Source organism: Protobothrops mucrosquamatus, unplaced genomic scaffold (genome assembly GCF_001527695.2).
Source record: "Protobothrops mucrosquamatus isolate PMUCROS unplaced genomic scaffold, P.Mucros_1.0 scaffold156, whole genome shotgun sequence".
Taxonomy (NCBI): Eukaryota; Metazoa; Chordata; class Lepidosauria; order Squamata; family Viperidae; genus Protobothrops; species Protobothrops mucrosquamatus.
Window position 1 is genome coordinate 900,062 of NW_015386520.1, and position 14,377 is coordinate 914,438.

The 14,377-nt window shown below is 38.6% G+C and overlaps 1 protein-coding gene across 1 annotated transcript in view; it reads right to left on the reverse strand.

Moving 5' to 3' along the window:
• Positions 1 to 14,377, reverse strand: part of FBXW4 (F-box and WD repeat domain containing 4) — a 75,256-nt gene that overhangs the window by 1,413 nt on the left and 59,466 nt on the right. The window contains exons 7-8 of the mRNA XM_015813436.1: positions 951 to 1,091; positions 410 to 551 (exon numbers count right to left, since the gene is read on the reverse strand). Coding sequence (XP_015668922.1) covers positions 410 to 551; positions 951 to 1,091 — 283 coding nt within the window. The remainder of the gene's footprint in view (positions 1 to 409; positions 552 to 950; positions 1,092 to 14,377) is intronic.

Genomic DNA, 14,377 nt, shown 5'->3' on the forward strand with positions numbered 1-14,377 from the left:
TGCCAACTTCATCACTGCCTTGGTTGTGGGAAGCCAGCAGGAAGTTTCCTCACTTAACGACCATGGGATTCAGTTGACAGCTGACACTGCAGGGATTGCCATTGCTAATCAATGGAATTGAAGTTTATGACTCCATTTTTTAGCAATGGAAATTCCAATCCCAGTTGCCACTGCAAGTCAAGTCTACTTGTTATTATCCCAATGCCACATTCATGAGTTTCATTATTCATGCCAGTGAATGTTTAACTCACATCTTCTCTGCCCAAATCTACCATTCTATCAATCATGTTTATTTGAAAAGCATTAGGAATAAGCAAAAGAACACACTGTCCCACTTAGTCACTGTAAGGCAATTTAAATATAGTTCTCTTTATAATCAACTTTTGGGAACATTGTGATGATGCCTCACCTGCAAGCATCTTGTTTGTCGTTTGTCCCAAAGACGTACCACTCCATAATAAGAGGAGCCACTTGCAATCATATGACTTCCATTGCTTCTAATGCAATATAGGGCACTGTCATGTGGTTCTTCCCATTTCTTCACACATTCCCTGGGAAGTTGATGGTAAACAAAATACTGTGAGATAATGTTAGAATATTTTTCACTAAATACTATTTGTCAGTTCTTGTGACAAGGGCCAGTTTGCAGTGGTTAAGGCATCAGGCTAGAAACAGGGAGCTGAATTCTAGTCTCACCTTAATCACAAAGCAGTTGGGTAACTTATCCCTAGGAAGGGGGCAATGGGAAAACACTTTCAAAAATATCACTTAGAAAACTGCAGAGGCTTGACCCAGGCAGTTACCAGGAGTCTATTTTGTCTTGAAAGTAACAAACAAACAAACAAACAAATTCTTGTGACTAGTGTGGATTGTTAACAAATCATCTTGAAACACTATCAAATAAGTATTTCCCCCCCAAAAAAATTTTTAAAGCAAGATTCCAAACTAACTTTGTGCTTGTTCTTAAATCCCAGTATCTTATGTAGGTATCATATCCACAAGAGAGCAAAGTTGAAGGTGTTTCATAGAAAACATCCAAGACTCCAGCTCCTCTGTGGAAATCTGTTCCAAGACAGGTGATCAGCTGCCCACTGAGGAGAGAAACAAAAATTAAACTCCAGTGCTTACTAACTATGTATCATGGATATTACCCGAGGTATTTATCTTCACATAGATTTTCAGTAACAATAAAGAAGTGGAGTAAGGCCAAATAAGTGCAGATTAGGGAAAAAATCATTAGTTGTACAAAAGTGTATCAGATTAAACAAGTATTAGCCACTTTCAGTTTAAAATTATAAAAGCCATTACTCAGTTCTGTTTCTAGCACTATTCAGGCTTTAAGCATCTTTTATGAAGAGCAAGCACAAGTACTATTTATACAGCTACATTGATTTATTAAATTTAGAAAATACAGTAGACAGAGAATTAAGGGAAAGTATTATTTATTGTAACTGATAGTCCACGTGTGAGAAGTGCAATTCTTTTGGATATTTATATTATGTTCCAGGTTCTCTGCTGCCACATCTATCCATGACAATATGCTGCCTCTGGACCAGGGAAAACATTTATCCAGCGAATGGCATGCTGTACAGCAGAATCAGAAAATAATATTTACTAAGGATAATAATTTTCAACAAATAATGGCTCATTTTAAAAAATTCCCTGGTAGATTGAAGGAATATTTATTTGCTATATAAAATCTCACACATGCTGGAGATATCTAGATTCTCCAAGACTTCTATCTATTTTTATTTTTGTGTTAATAGTCCTAAGAACAAGGCATAAATGCAAACAACTGTCCCCTTTTATCTATCGATACCAACACAAATCGAATTACTATATATTATAACTGGAAGCCAACGATGATCTATATACTAAGAGTTTAAAACTGAAAAGAAATCTTATTTTAAAGGTCTATTTTCTTCAAACATTTCTCCTTCCCGTGCATTTTTTAAATATATGCACTCTGCTCAAAGACAGATATATAGTCTGTTCACTCTAAATATCCTATATTCTCAAAAAAAAAACCTTTTTCTTCAGCCCACTTTTTACATATAATATGGACAACAGAAATGACAGTATTTGCTGTTTTTTTCCTCCCAATTCCCCAAATTGGACATTCCTAAGGAAACTATGCAGACCCTTACAGTACTTGAATTTGAAGGATCTAAACAAGCTTCTCTCTCTTATAATCCTGCATGAGTATTGATTTTAGAATGGTTGCAGGAAATAACGCAGCTGAAATTGGAAGGAACAAAGTCACCAATAATATTAATTTCCTTCCATTGTCCTCCCGCGGTATATAATGGAAAAGATCATTGAGGATTGCCAATAATTCACTGAAAGGCTATTTTGGCACAAATAACCAATTTCACAATCACTGCTCAAGTTTGCAGAATTTTTTAGAGCTTTTTTCCCCCACACAGTGTTACAGGTAGTCCTTGAGTTAACAATAGCAATTGGGACCAGGATTGGCATTGCTAAACAATGCAATGTAAAATGCAATCACACAACCACATTACTTAGTGATAGCAATCCAGTCGGTCCTGGTTGTTGTGTGTGAGTCACTAAGTGGGAAGCAGCAGGAGTCCCGGGTAAAGAATGCAGGAGTGCCACAGGCAGATGGGGAGGCCTGGCACCGGCCACCTGTGAGTTGAGGGAGGAGATGCTGTTGTGTGGTGCAAGCACAGGGAGGTTAGGGAAGGGGGCACAGGTTAGGCAGGCCTGGGAAGGAAGGGGGAGGATGCATGAGAGCTAAGAAAGGCCTAAGGAGAACGTTAGTATAGAGAAGTCCAGGGAACAAAGGTGCCGGTTGATTTGTGCAGGTGAGCAAAGGTGTGTATGTGCAAGCAAAGAAAGGCTAGGAGGCAGGGAAGTCTTACCCAGTCGACTTGCGGACTTCTCTGCTGACTTCCCCATTGACTTTACTTGTGGGAAGCTGGCAGAGAACGTCACAAATGGCAGTGACTGAACCACGGGATGCAAGTGCGAAATGATTGCCAAGTGCCCAAATTTTGTTCATGTGACCACAAGGGCACAGCAATGGCCAGAACTCTGGGGACTAGTCATACGTTCCTTCGTTCAGCAACGCTGTAACTTCAAGTGGTCACTGAAAAAATGGTTGTAACTCAAGGATTACTTGTACAATTAAAAAAAAAAGCATAGTGTTAGTTGCAGAACCTGAAGATTTATTTAAAATGTTTAATCTTAATTTTATGATTGTCACAGATTGTAATACATGTAATCACAAGTCACAATTGCCAGTTCTTTAGCTAGTGTTCTTCCCTAGAACCTGGGATTATTATTATTATTTTAATCTGGAAAAGTCATACATAGGATACATTTTAGGTTTTACATGCCCCGGGACAAATCAAGAATGCAACACTATAAAAAGTTGAGGTAGACCAAAAGAATATGCAAAACAAAAGAATTGAAGGAACAGGATTTGGGATAAAGACAGCTGAGTAGGCTCCTTAAAAGGTCTGTCTGGCACAAGGTTCTCCGATTAATTAATGCATATTCCTAATTGAGAACCAACATGTCCCATCTGTCCTCCCCCTCCCCAAATCTCCTTTACAAGAGAAAGCCAGGCTGCCACAATTCTCACTAACATTCAGACAACGGCATCCAATGAAGCTCATTCAGCCACTAAAGACTCCCATGTTCCCAGCCCTTCTCCTCCTCCTCCCTAACAGTCTAATCAGAATTGGACACAAAGCACTGAACGCCTTTTCAGACTAGCGCACTGGCCCTCGGTTCATGGGACAATACAGCCTCCACTCCCTAAAGCAACTACTCCCCCCCCACCCCTAGTTATTTTGTTACTTTCTGCTCCTTGATCCCATATCAGTCTTTCTGGGGCACCCGAGCCAGAGGCCTAATTCCATCTGTAATCTGGGCTAAAGCTCCATGGGGGTGGGGGGTGGGGATAAAGACCACACAATAGGTGAAATAGAGTCCCAGGAGATGTTCAAACAAGTAAACACCGTTGTGTCAGAGGAGCAAAATTGCTGAGAAAGCAGATTAGTACCAGCAGCACTGGTATCCCCCAGATCAGAAGGTGACCCTACCCGTTCACTAGAGCCAACACGCTTCTGTGATCACAGTACCGACAACATGCTGGGACCAGTCCATCTCCCCCAGTCACTCTCCAAAGAGCAGATTACAGAGAATAACAATTTCTTTGTGGCTGTGTAATTCCCTCCGTGACCGTGACTATGGGCCACTCCATTGGACCTCAATGCCAGGGCCTTAGCAACCATTTAGCAAGACCAGTCGGCCCTAGCAATGCTCCCCCCAAAGCAAACCTCTCGGACAAGCTTTAACATCAAGTATAGGAATTAATCCTCATCTCTTTCCCCCATTCTGAAACCTGAATCCAGGGGTGCTGTGTTATTACTTTGTATTTCTCAAGGCAGGAATCGCTGGACAAGCTGTTAAGATATTAACTCTTGGAGGGAAGAAGTATAGCCAGTTTGCTTTACAAACCTATGTCAAGAAGTAATGACATCTATAGTTCAAAAAGGAAGTAAGTAGAATTCCATCATCTTAGGGGGAAAAAAGAGGACCCAAAGAAGAAAATTTTACAAATCGGTTAGAAACTGCAAAACTGAGGTTTGATAGGCTTGATACTAGGCACCATGCCCAGTAATCATGGCCAGGTATACAGCCTCACAGAGCCATCCATGTTAGTGCAGCCTGGATTCCTTCCTCTGCCTAATGCTAGAAATGCTGAGCCTTGCTTTCCTTTATTCCCTTAAAATGGGGAACAACTAATAGGGGTGCTTCTTTACCTATAGGGCAAAAGCATCTTGATGAACTGAAAACATTTTTCTATCTGTTTAAATAAACCCAAGTGAGTCAATCAGATGGGAAATGTGGTAGTGAAAGTTATCAGATATGTTCTCCAGATTTTAGCTGCAAAATCTGGAAATATTTCACTTTGTAAAAAAAGAAAAAAGTCTAAAATCCCATGCATATGATTGTTCATAAAGCAGACAGATGCCCCTTTGTCTAGTATGAGGAACATGTGACCCTCTGTATGTTGGATTCCTAAGCCCATTAGCCTTAGCCAATTGCACCTATAGTTAGAGATGATGAGAACTATAGTTCATCTCAGGAGGGCAACAGGTTTCCTTTAATTTCTTTAATTTCTCTTTAATTTCATTTGGCACTGTTCCTCAGTTGGATATGCTTAAAGAATATCACTCTTTACTTTTTCAGTATTCAACAGAATGGATATAAAGAAAAAATAAAATAGAAAATAGAATAAAATAGGAATTACTTTTTATTTTAGTTACCAAGAGGTTTAAAAGCAAGAATTGGTATAATAGACGATCCACAAATGCAGAAATGTGGGCTGCTTCTGTAAATTGTACTATATAGGATACTGATTTTGAATTCTTGTTTTGCCTGGTTTATTCTAGTATGAGAGAAATAGCTAAACACTTTTAACATTTAGGATTAATATCACTATCATCACAATTTTTGACATTACACTAATCAACATTAGAAGCAAGATGCAGAGGATTCATAATAGTGCTAAATAAATAACTGCCCCTTCTCATTCACCCAATTTTGTTAGAGTTCCAGACATTATCCTCCATTAATAACCTCCTTATTTTTACTGTTTATTCTTTTTTCTTTCAAAGAAAAAGAAGGGGGGGGGGAACAGCATTTTTAAAATCCTCTGATTGACAGCCTCAGAAAGTCTCTTTCATTCTCAGACAAGACAGGCAGATGCTGACTGAGGTTCATCTGACATGATAGAGGCCATGCCTCTGATACAGGGATGGCATTTCAGTTTGGAAGCATAACATTGGTATGTTCTACATCTCCATTTATGAGATCCCATTACTGTGAGGCCTATACTGTAACTATGTCCACAGGAACTTGCTTTATCCTGGCAAGAGATATTCAGCATTTACAAGTGCTCATTTTCTCTTTTGTCCCAGACTTGGCTTCCCATCAGCACCTCACCTATATTCCAGACCACAAAAGAATAAAATTTAAAGCTGATGGCAGATGGAAACAGTTTAACTTTAAGAGTTAATCCTGAGACCTCTCATTTATATATAAAAAATATTTCAGAAAAGTTAGCTATAATATCTGCAAATGCAATAATCTTCCTAATAACAGGATTATTGTATCATAAATTGTTATTAAGATGGAGCACATTTCATCAAATATATGTAAAATATACTAGGGCAGAGATAAAATAAGCAGACCAAAATCATAGTTATATGCAATAGAGCCACAGAAAAAAATAAAACCAGAATGCATGGTTACAAAGTAGAATTCAGCTCTAAGAGATTTCTTTGCAAAATTAAGTCTGCAAGAAAGTGGGAATTAGAGAGCAACAGAACTGGAGAAGTCATTGCTCTGGATATTGTGGGATGGATGAAAGACAGAAAGCAGTTTGCCATTTCTTCCATCTAACTCTTCAAAGTATTATTTCTGGACACTTGTTCATTTGTCTTTTGAGCTATTATGGTATTCTGTAGCAAAAGTAAACCTTGGGAATAAGATCCAGTTGACAAATTGATTTAACCACTCAAATAAGTACTTATAACTGCTCGTGTGGGTCAGCTGGCACAAACAATCACCCCCTTCAGTTCCATAGATCAGAGAGGTAAATCATAATCCCACTTTATCCTATATTAGTTGAACATCATCTGACTAGTTTATGGAAGAGAAAGTTCTTAAATTATCTTAAATCTACACTTAAAGTATTTTTTCTGTTCATAAATACTACGAAAATATCTGAATTCCTACTAATAATGTCTCTTTTCAGTTGATAAGAAGCTCTTGTATCTATCACTACCACCCAAGTTCTTTTCAAGTAGCATAGTTATCATCTTAACAAAGTCAAAGGTTGCCTGCTCAATAGCTGGAGTGCTGAATACACAGTCATCTGGAGGAGGAATCAGTTTGTTTTAATTTGCCACAATAGTATTCTTCTTGAAATGGTGCTCAAACAGCAAATTTCACTAACTAAAAAAATCGCATACGATTAATAAGCCAGAACAGAATCAAATAAGTTGGTAGAAGTTTGTTGCTGGAATTCTTATCTTTGCTGCTGAATACACTTCATTTTGTAAAGGTGAGCTCTAGTTATTTTCTGAGAAATCAATAGAGTATCTTATACCATAGTATTTAATGATCAATCAGAGACAAACATGTATTTTCACAGACAAAAAATCTATTTTAATACACAGTTGCTTTTAAATTCCACATCTCTAGATAGCCCACAGTAGTTGGTTAAGTAAAATAGCAATGGGTTATTTGTGAGATGTCTATACACCTTGTACAGTTTTTGTGTATTTATTCTTGAGGAGCAAATGAGTATTACAATTTTGCAAACATGAAAGAATATCCTTTTCTCCTTTCCAAGCTTTGGGAGGATCACCTGCATTTTCTCCCTTTTGATTCTTTTGATTGGAAAACAAATGTGCTTCTCTGAACATATAGAAGTGTTTTTTTGTCCTGTTCTTTATTTTTATTATCAGGATGTACTAACCCAATGATATGGTTTTGATTTAAATTCACTATTAATGCGTGAATACCTAAGAATAGTAATTTTGATATAAATAAGTCAACATTAACAATGTATCTCTTTTACAACATTTCAAAAATTAAAAATAAGTTTTGAAACAAAAACCTGTCTTATATGAGCACTAACACAGCAACACTTTTCCAATAATTATTTTTAATAATTCTAAGTTTCCTAAAAGATAAAGTACTACCAAGCTAATTCTGTGTGGTCATACCCAAAATTTACATCTTAAATATTTTCAATCATGTAATCATATAATTCATTCATTTTCAATCATGTAATCATATAGTCCATTCATATGCACTAATGTAAATAATGTATATTTTTAATATAGACTTTTTTTTTTCTAATTGGGATTTAGTAATAAATTTAGTATTTTTAGTAATAATTCCTATTCTTTCATTGAAGAAAGAAAAATTGAAAATATAGTTAAAGAGAGCAGGAACCATTTAGTTAAAGTACATGAAATATAGAAAACACTGTATTTTCTCCATCAAATACAACAGTGAAACAGGAGCCAGGATCTATCATGTTCCAGGAGCGTGTGTCTGTGTTTATATAAATAAATAAAACACTTTATATATGGCCATGTTTTGCCATTTTTATATATGGCCATGTTGTGCCATTTTTTAAAAACCAGATATCTCTCCTGGCACATGTTAATAATGGGGAAAAGTCATTTTTGTTTGCTTTTATTTGCAATGCCTATTTCTAATAAACCTTATGGCTGTACAAGACATTCGTGAGAAACAATCAATCAGAAGAAAAAGCAATTTATTCCTTTGATGAACTCCTAGCTAAAAGTTTATTAATACATTAACAAGTTTTCCAAGACTGTTTATAAAAAGAATAAACAGAAAAAGCACTCTGGGGCACAACAATAACTAGTTTTCTACAGCAGTCTCCTCTCCTGAAAAAATGTTAACTCCAGACAGCACCTAATTTATAATGCTTTCTTTAGCCAGCTGGAGGCATACATGTCTTTAGTTTGGCTAGGACCGTAATGATAGCTGCACTGATGGAGACAGAGAAAGCTTTTGCCCTCTTTTCTTCTGGTGACTCTGAATTAGCCCACACACACTTTAAAGGATCCAATAAAGAGATACAATTTCTTTACCTTTCCTAGCTCTGAGACCGTGGACGTTTTTGTTGTCCTGGTTGTCGTAAGGTTAAGTTCAGAGGATAAATTGACAAGCTAGCGATGGGAAAAAGGCAGTTTCCTCAAATAAAGCCAAAATGATGCAAAAGAGACCCCTCTGGGGCTTTTATTTGGGAAAACAAACAGAAATGGCACTAAGTCCTTCTGCTTTACAGGCCAATTTAACTATCAAACCAATTCTCTCCCTCCCAGAAGCAAAGAGGGAAGAGAGACACGGCAATATGACAATGGCAAGAAACATTCAGGAGAGAAAGGACAAAGGAAACTGTCTGTCTCCTTGCCTTTCTTACCCAAGGTCCTTTTTTTAAGCACACGTGTGTTCTTGTAAAAACTATTAGATTGCAATTTGTATAACATGGTGACCCCCAAATTCAGACGTTTAACCCTTTTTCTCTGCAAAGAATGTGAAGAATGTCTTGAAGGTGGGGGAATTCTCTGAAATGGGGCGAGTGTAGTATGGAGAATTGGTAGGGAGTTGTGTGAGAATAAGCCACTGTATAGCTTCTTTCTGAACAGTCAGCACTTTGGGGGTCTCAGAGAAAAGAAAGAAAGAAAGAAAGAAAGAAAGAAAGAAAGAAAGAAAGAAAGAAAGAAAGAAAGAAAGAAAGAAAGAAAGAAAGAAAGAAAGAAAGAAAGATCCAGGATTGAGCTAAACCCAGGAATAAAATATTATGTTCCTGTACCATATTTAGATGCTGTTTATGATTTATTCTCTTGCCATCTAAAGAAATAGCAAAAATGCCTTATAAACATGAATCTGCTCAGAATCAAAGAATCTCATCTCATATATGATGGAAGATAATTTATTTAGGGTGTCATAGAAATGCTCTGTAAGCAAGGGAATGGGAGCCAAAAAAAGAATGGAGAAGGTCAAAAGTCATTAATCCAAGAAAAACTCAAGGGCGTTCTAGTTCTTTATGTGCAGAAAAAGAATTCTCCATGCTACAAAGAGCAGCTAAAAGAAAGAAAGTTCAAGTCTTCCCAGAACACATTAAAGCTGTGATGGTAGTACATGTTTACTTGAAAACATGTTTCACTGAAATCAATGAAATTCCATTTAAGGATTGGGAGTGAGGTACAAATGTTTCTCTTTTGTTCAGGGTATATGTGTGTATGAAAGAGACACACCAGTCTCTAACAGACCTAACAGTCAAGTTAGGAATTTTTCTACGTTTTGATGCACTGAGCCCAAAAAATTTGCCATCACTGGGTGTAGGGTAACAATTATTGAATCAAAATAACTAACTGGACTAACTTACAAAATGCTGGGATCCATGACTCCTGCGGGAATGAAATTTGGGAAGTTATGGCTGCTTCAGCGCTATCCCATTTTCCAACTACACTTCCCAGAAACCCATAGGATATGTGGCACAAGGGAAGGTGGGAGGGGCATATCCCCATCCCTCTTCCCGCTTCTTTCTAGCCCCTGGACCCAACTGACTGGCAGAAACAGGGAAGCAGTGGTTGGCTGCTTTGAAACCAAGGCTGAAATTTGAAATCCTTTAAGAGTGGGCAGCAAGGCGAACAATGAGATAATGACTCAGATGCCTGTTGGCAAGATAAGGCTGGCTGGCAGATGTTGCTAGTCGATGGGTCTTCCACCCTGGAGGGAGGCAGACCTTAGGGATATGCCGGAATGGGGAGTGGGAGTGGAATTTTCCTCACAAACTGTGGTTCCCTTTATTTCCCCTCTTCCCAAGAAAATGGTAGGCAGTTCCATGGGTCAATTAAAGAACAGGAGTGATTTCCCATGCTCCCTGCAAGCTTCCCACAAGCAAAGTTAATAGGGAAGCTGGCAGGAAGTCCAAATCGCTCTTACTTTCGCTGTTGTGCTCAGTTGACTGGCTGCAAGGGTCTGATGGGTGAGCAAGAATGGGCTGCTTTGGAACAGAGGCTGAAATCTGCTCCTGGTGCACCTGATTCTAATTTTAGGTATTTGAGGTAGTATAAATGTAGGGGTTCACTTTTTCCATGTGTGAAATTTATATTCATCTAAATTGCACAATAGATTTCAAAATGTAAATGGTGCGTATTTATTATATCACCTTTGTCAGTCAATCAACAATATTGATCATAAAGATCAAATATCTGTATGTTGAAACATATTGAGAGTCAAACATTTCAATGGGATGCATTTATTTTTTTTTACAAAACTGTACATAAAAAGCAATTTGGTTATCTTGATCAATACTGAGATGCAAATTCCAAATTTGTGTGGAACGTATCCATTTCTCCACAGGGGAGATGCAAAAGACCATTATAAGAGAATGTCAAATTATACATCTACAGCTTTGCTGTGCTTCTGTAACATACAAAAATCAACTGCAGAACAATTCCTCATGGCTTTTACATTCAACTCAGGTTTCGATTTTATATATGATATGTTGAACTTTCCTATTAAAACATTTGGAAAATGTTTAAACCTGGCTCTGTACAGATCAGGTATGTCTAGAAATCAGTCATGACTCCTAGCAATTTTCTTGGCAGCATATTTGGAAATGGTTTCCCTCTGCCTTCCTCCTAGAGCTGGGATAAAGTTAGTGCTTCAAAATTATCCAGTTAACTAAAGCACTAAAACTCACAGTGTTCTGGTTTCTGGCCTAGTGTCCTTAATCTCAATTTCATTGTATGAATTCCCTAAAGCTAACATGTATGTAGATCAGGGTTGTCAAACTGCCGGCCTGCGGGCTGGATGCATCATGGTGAAACCACACCCACCCTATTGCCGGCAATGGAAAAAAAGTCACGATGTATCCTGACACGTCACGTAACGTTGCGAGTTTGACACTCTGTGTAGTAGCATCTGCAAGCAAGTATGCACAAATTCATATGCATATGTAGGTTATAGTCAACTTACAACTGTTATGGTACCTGCTCATTAAGGTCCTAATTGTGATAGTTGTAAAGCAGGTTACCCACATAACCGACCCCTATTTTACAACCATGTGCAAATCACCATGGTTGTTAAGCAAATCCAAGGCTGTTAAGCAAATGCTGGGGTCATTAAGCAAACCCATTGTTTGTTGTGGAATGTTTTTGCTGAAAACCGGAAATAAACATTGGTCTTCAGCAAATATATTGTAAATTGCAGTCAAGTGAGCATGGGATATTGCAAATGGCTGTAAATGCAGGCTGGTTGCCGAAGGCCCGAAATGTGGTCATGTCACTATGTGGGGAGGACAGCGGCTGTCAGAACTTTGGAACCAGTTTGTAAGTACCTTTGGGAGGGGGGATCAGTGGTAACTTCAAACGGTTGCTATCAGTTGTTAGTCACAGCTACTTCTACGTGTACAAATACATACATAAGCATTTAAACTAAATGTAGCATACCAGCTACCTCAATATATCCCTATCTGAAGAAAGAAGAAAAAGCACCAAAAAGATGAAAAAGAACAAATCCAAGAGCCTGAAAGGTAAAGACTTACGTCTTTCTCTTCACACAGGCTCTCCCTCATTCCATTTCCTTTTTTTTTTCTTCCATTGGGAAAAAGAACTGCAATCTTTATCCTTCTGCCCACTGCTATTACCTGGGGGTGGGGTGGAACCACAAGCCAAAAGCAACCACATGTGCTCAGTCATAATGATTCAAAAGGTAGAGTAGGTAGCAGGCCAGCCCACTTTGCACGGCTAACAAGAGAAACTAATTACAGAAAGAGGTTAAAGAGGGACAGATAAAAGGGATACAAAATTTTAATATGCTAGAAAGAGTTAAGAAATAGGGCAATGCAAAGGTGTTGGTTTGGTGTCAGAGATGGCATGAAACCAGTTTCAGTGCATTAAAGAAATTGAGAACTGAAACGTAAAAATTACATGGTTCCTTTTTTAAGTAAAAAAAAAAAGCAGTCACAATTACTTTTTTAAAAAGAGTATTTATAGGAACGGGAAAGAGAACAAATGTTTTTAAATATATCATTTTTTAAATATATTTAAATATGATGGATGTGCTGTGTTTCAAATCTGGAAATGGAAAGGTGCTTTGGAGTGTGCATGGCCACAATCACAACACTCATTCACTATTCCTTAAACCAAGCACATCTCTTCCCAGGATCATGCTTCAGCTTGTAATGGCACCTGTGCAATCCAAGAAGAGATGCAGCTGCTTTCAGAAGTTGCCAACAGGTGCTCTTTGATCAACCACACATGCTCTGAAGCATACTTCCTTTAAGCATTGCATAGCCCTATGACACTGAACTATGATATCAAGAGTATATATTAGAGCAGAGGTCCCCAACCTTTTGGGCACCAGGGACTGGTTCTGTGAGGAGAGGTTTTTTCGCAGACTGGAGGGGGTGTGGTTTTGCGTGCTGCCTGCATCCTGCGGATGGGGCTTCGCTTGTTTGCATGGACCGGTTTCTGGCATGCCGCAGACCGGTGCTGGTCTGCGGACCGGGAGTTGGGGACCCTGTATTAGAGTATGAAGAAAAGACTCCTTGATCAGATGATCATTTCTCCTGACTCAGGATTCACTAGCAGCCAGTTTTACTGCCACAGATATTTAAAGAAGAAAACACATATATTCAAGTGTTTATACCTATTTAGCAACACACAGATCCATAGTGCATTTGGTCACTTCCAGCTTGTCCTTTTGAGTTTTTCTGTTTCTAAAGTTTCTGCAGAAACTACAAGTAATAGTTGTGATCATTAGGAGATTCAGCAGTAATTAGTAACACTAACTTTTAATGGTTGTGAGTGCCTGTATGTGAACCTGGGCTATCTAGGTAACGTTGGGTTGGTGTACCATCTGGGCCATTGCCCAACAGCAGCATTTCACAAGTGATGTTCAAATCCCTGAGACTATTGGTATTAAGGGACTAAAACATACATACTTTGAGCAAGGAATTTGAGTTGATGTTACAAAATTCAGGGCGGCAAGGACAACCAGAAGCTTGTTCTGAGTCATTCTGTCCCCAAATCATATTAGTGGATATATGCTTGATGTGGTTGATCTAATCTGAACGGGAAAAATCACAATGTCTTATGTTTGCCAATGGTCAGAGCACATTATGGTCAGGCTGAGGACAGCAAGGGTGAAGCAATTAGGATGGTCTATTCCAGACACTCAATGGAGTCTGAGGATTTTCTGAGAGGATTTGGGGACTTTCTGGTAGGCTGCTCCATGTCACATTGGTCAATCTCTGAAAGAAGGAGAGGATAAGAGTACTGAACAAGATTGCTCCTGCGAAGACTCTTCCCAGTTCCTGACTGTGAGATCCTTGGATCTGCAAAGCCCAAGTTCAAACTGTCAAAGTAATATATTTCTTCACTCTTATTAAGTCTTCAGATTCTCACCCAACTGCCCTGTTCAAAGTAACTCAAACTCTTAAGAAAGGACAAACAGGGTACTGTTTCTGCAGACCAAGTGAATATATTTGCAGGCTTCTCTGATAGTAAAGTTGCTTGTATTTATTCAGTTCCCGATATCATTTGAGTAGAATCATGTAAGATAAGAGGCACAATATCTTGGGGACTTCCAGTGGCAGGCGATTTCGCTGGTCGCAGCTGTTTGCTGCCTCCCGCCTGTTTTGCGTAAAAGCCGGTTTGACAGCCAGCATCTGCTGTCAAACGGCTTGATACCTTTCCCCTGGGCATAAGGGGATCGGTGAGCTGCCCGGGGTAGGAGTTGAGTTCCCGAGTCGTCCTATATGGACGATGTAGGCGAGAAC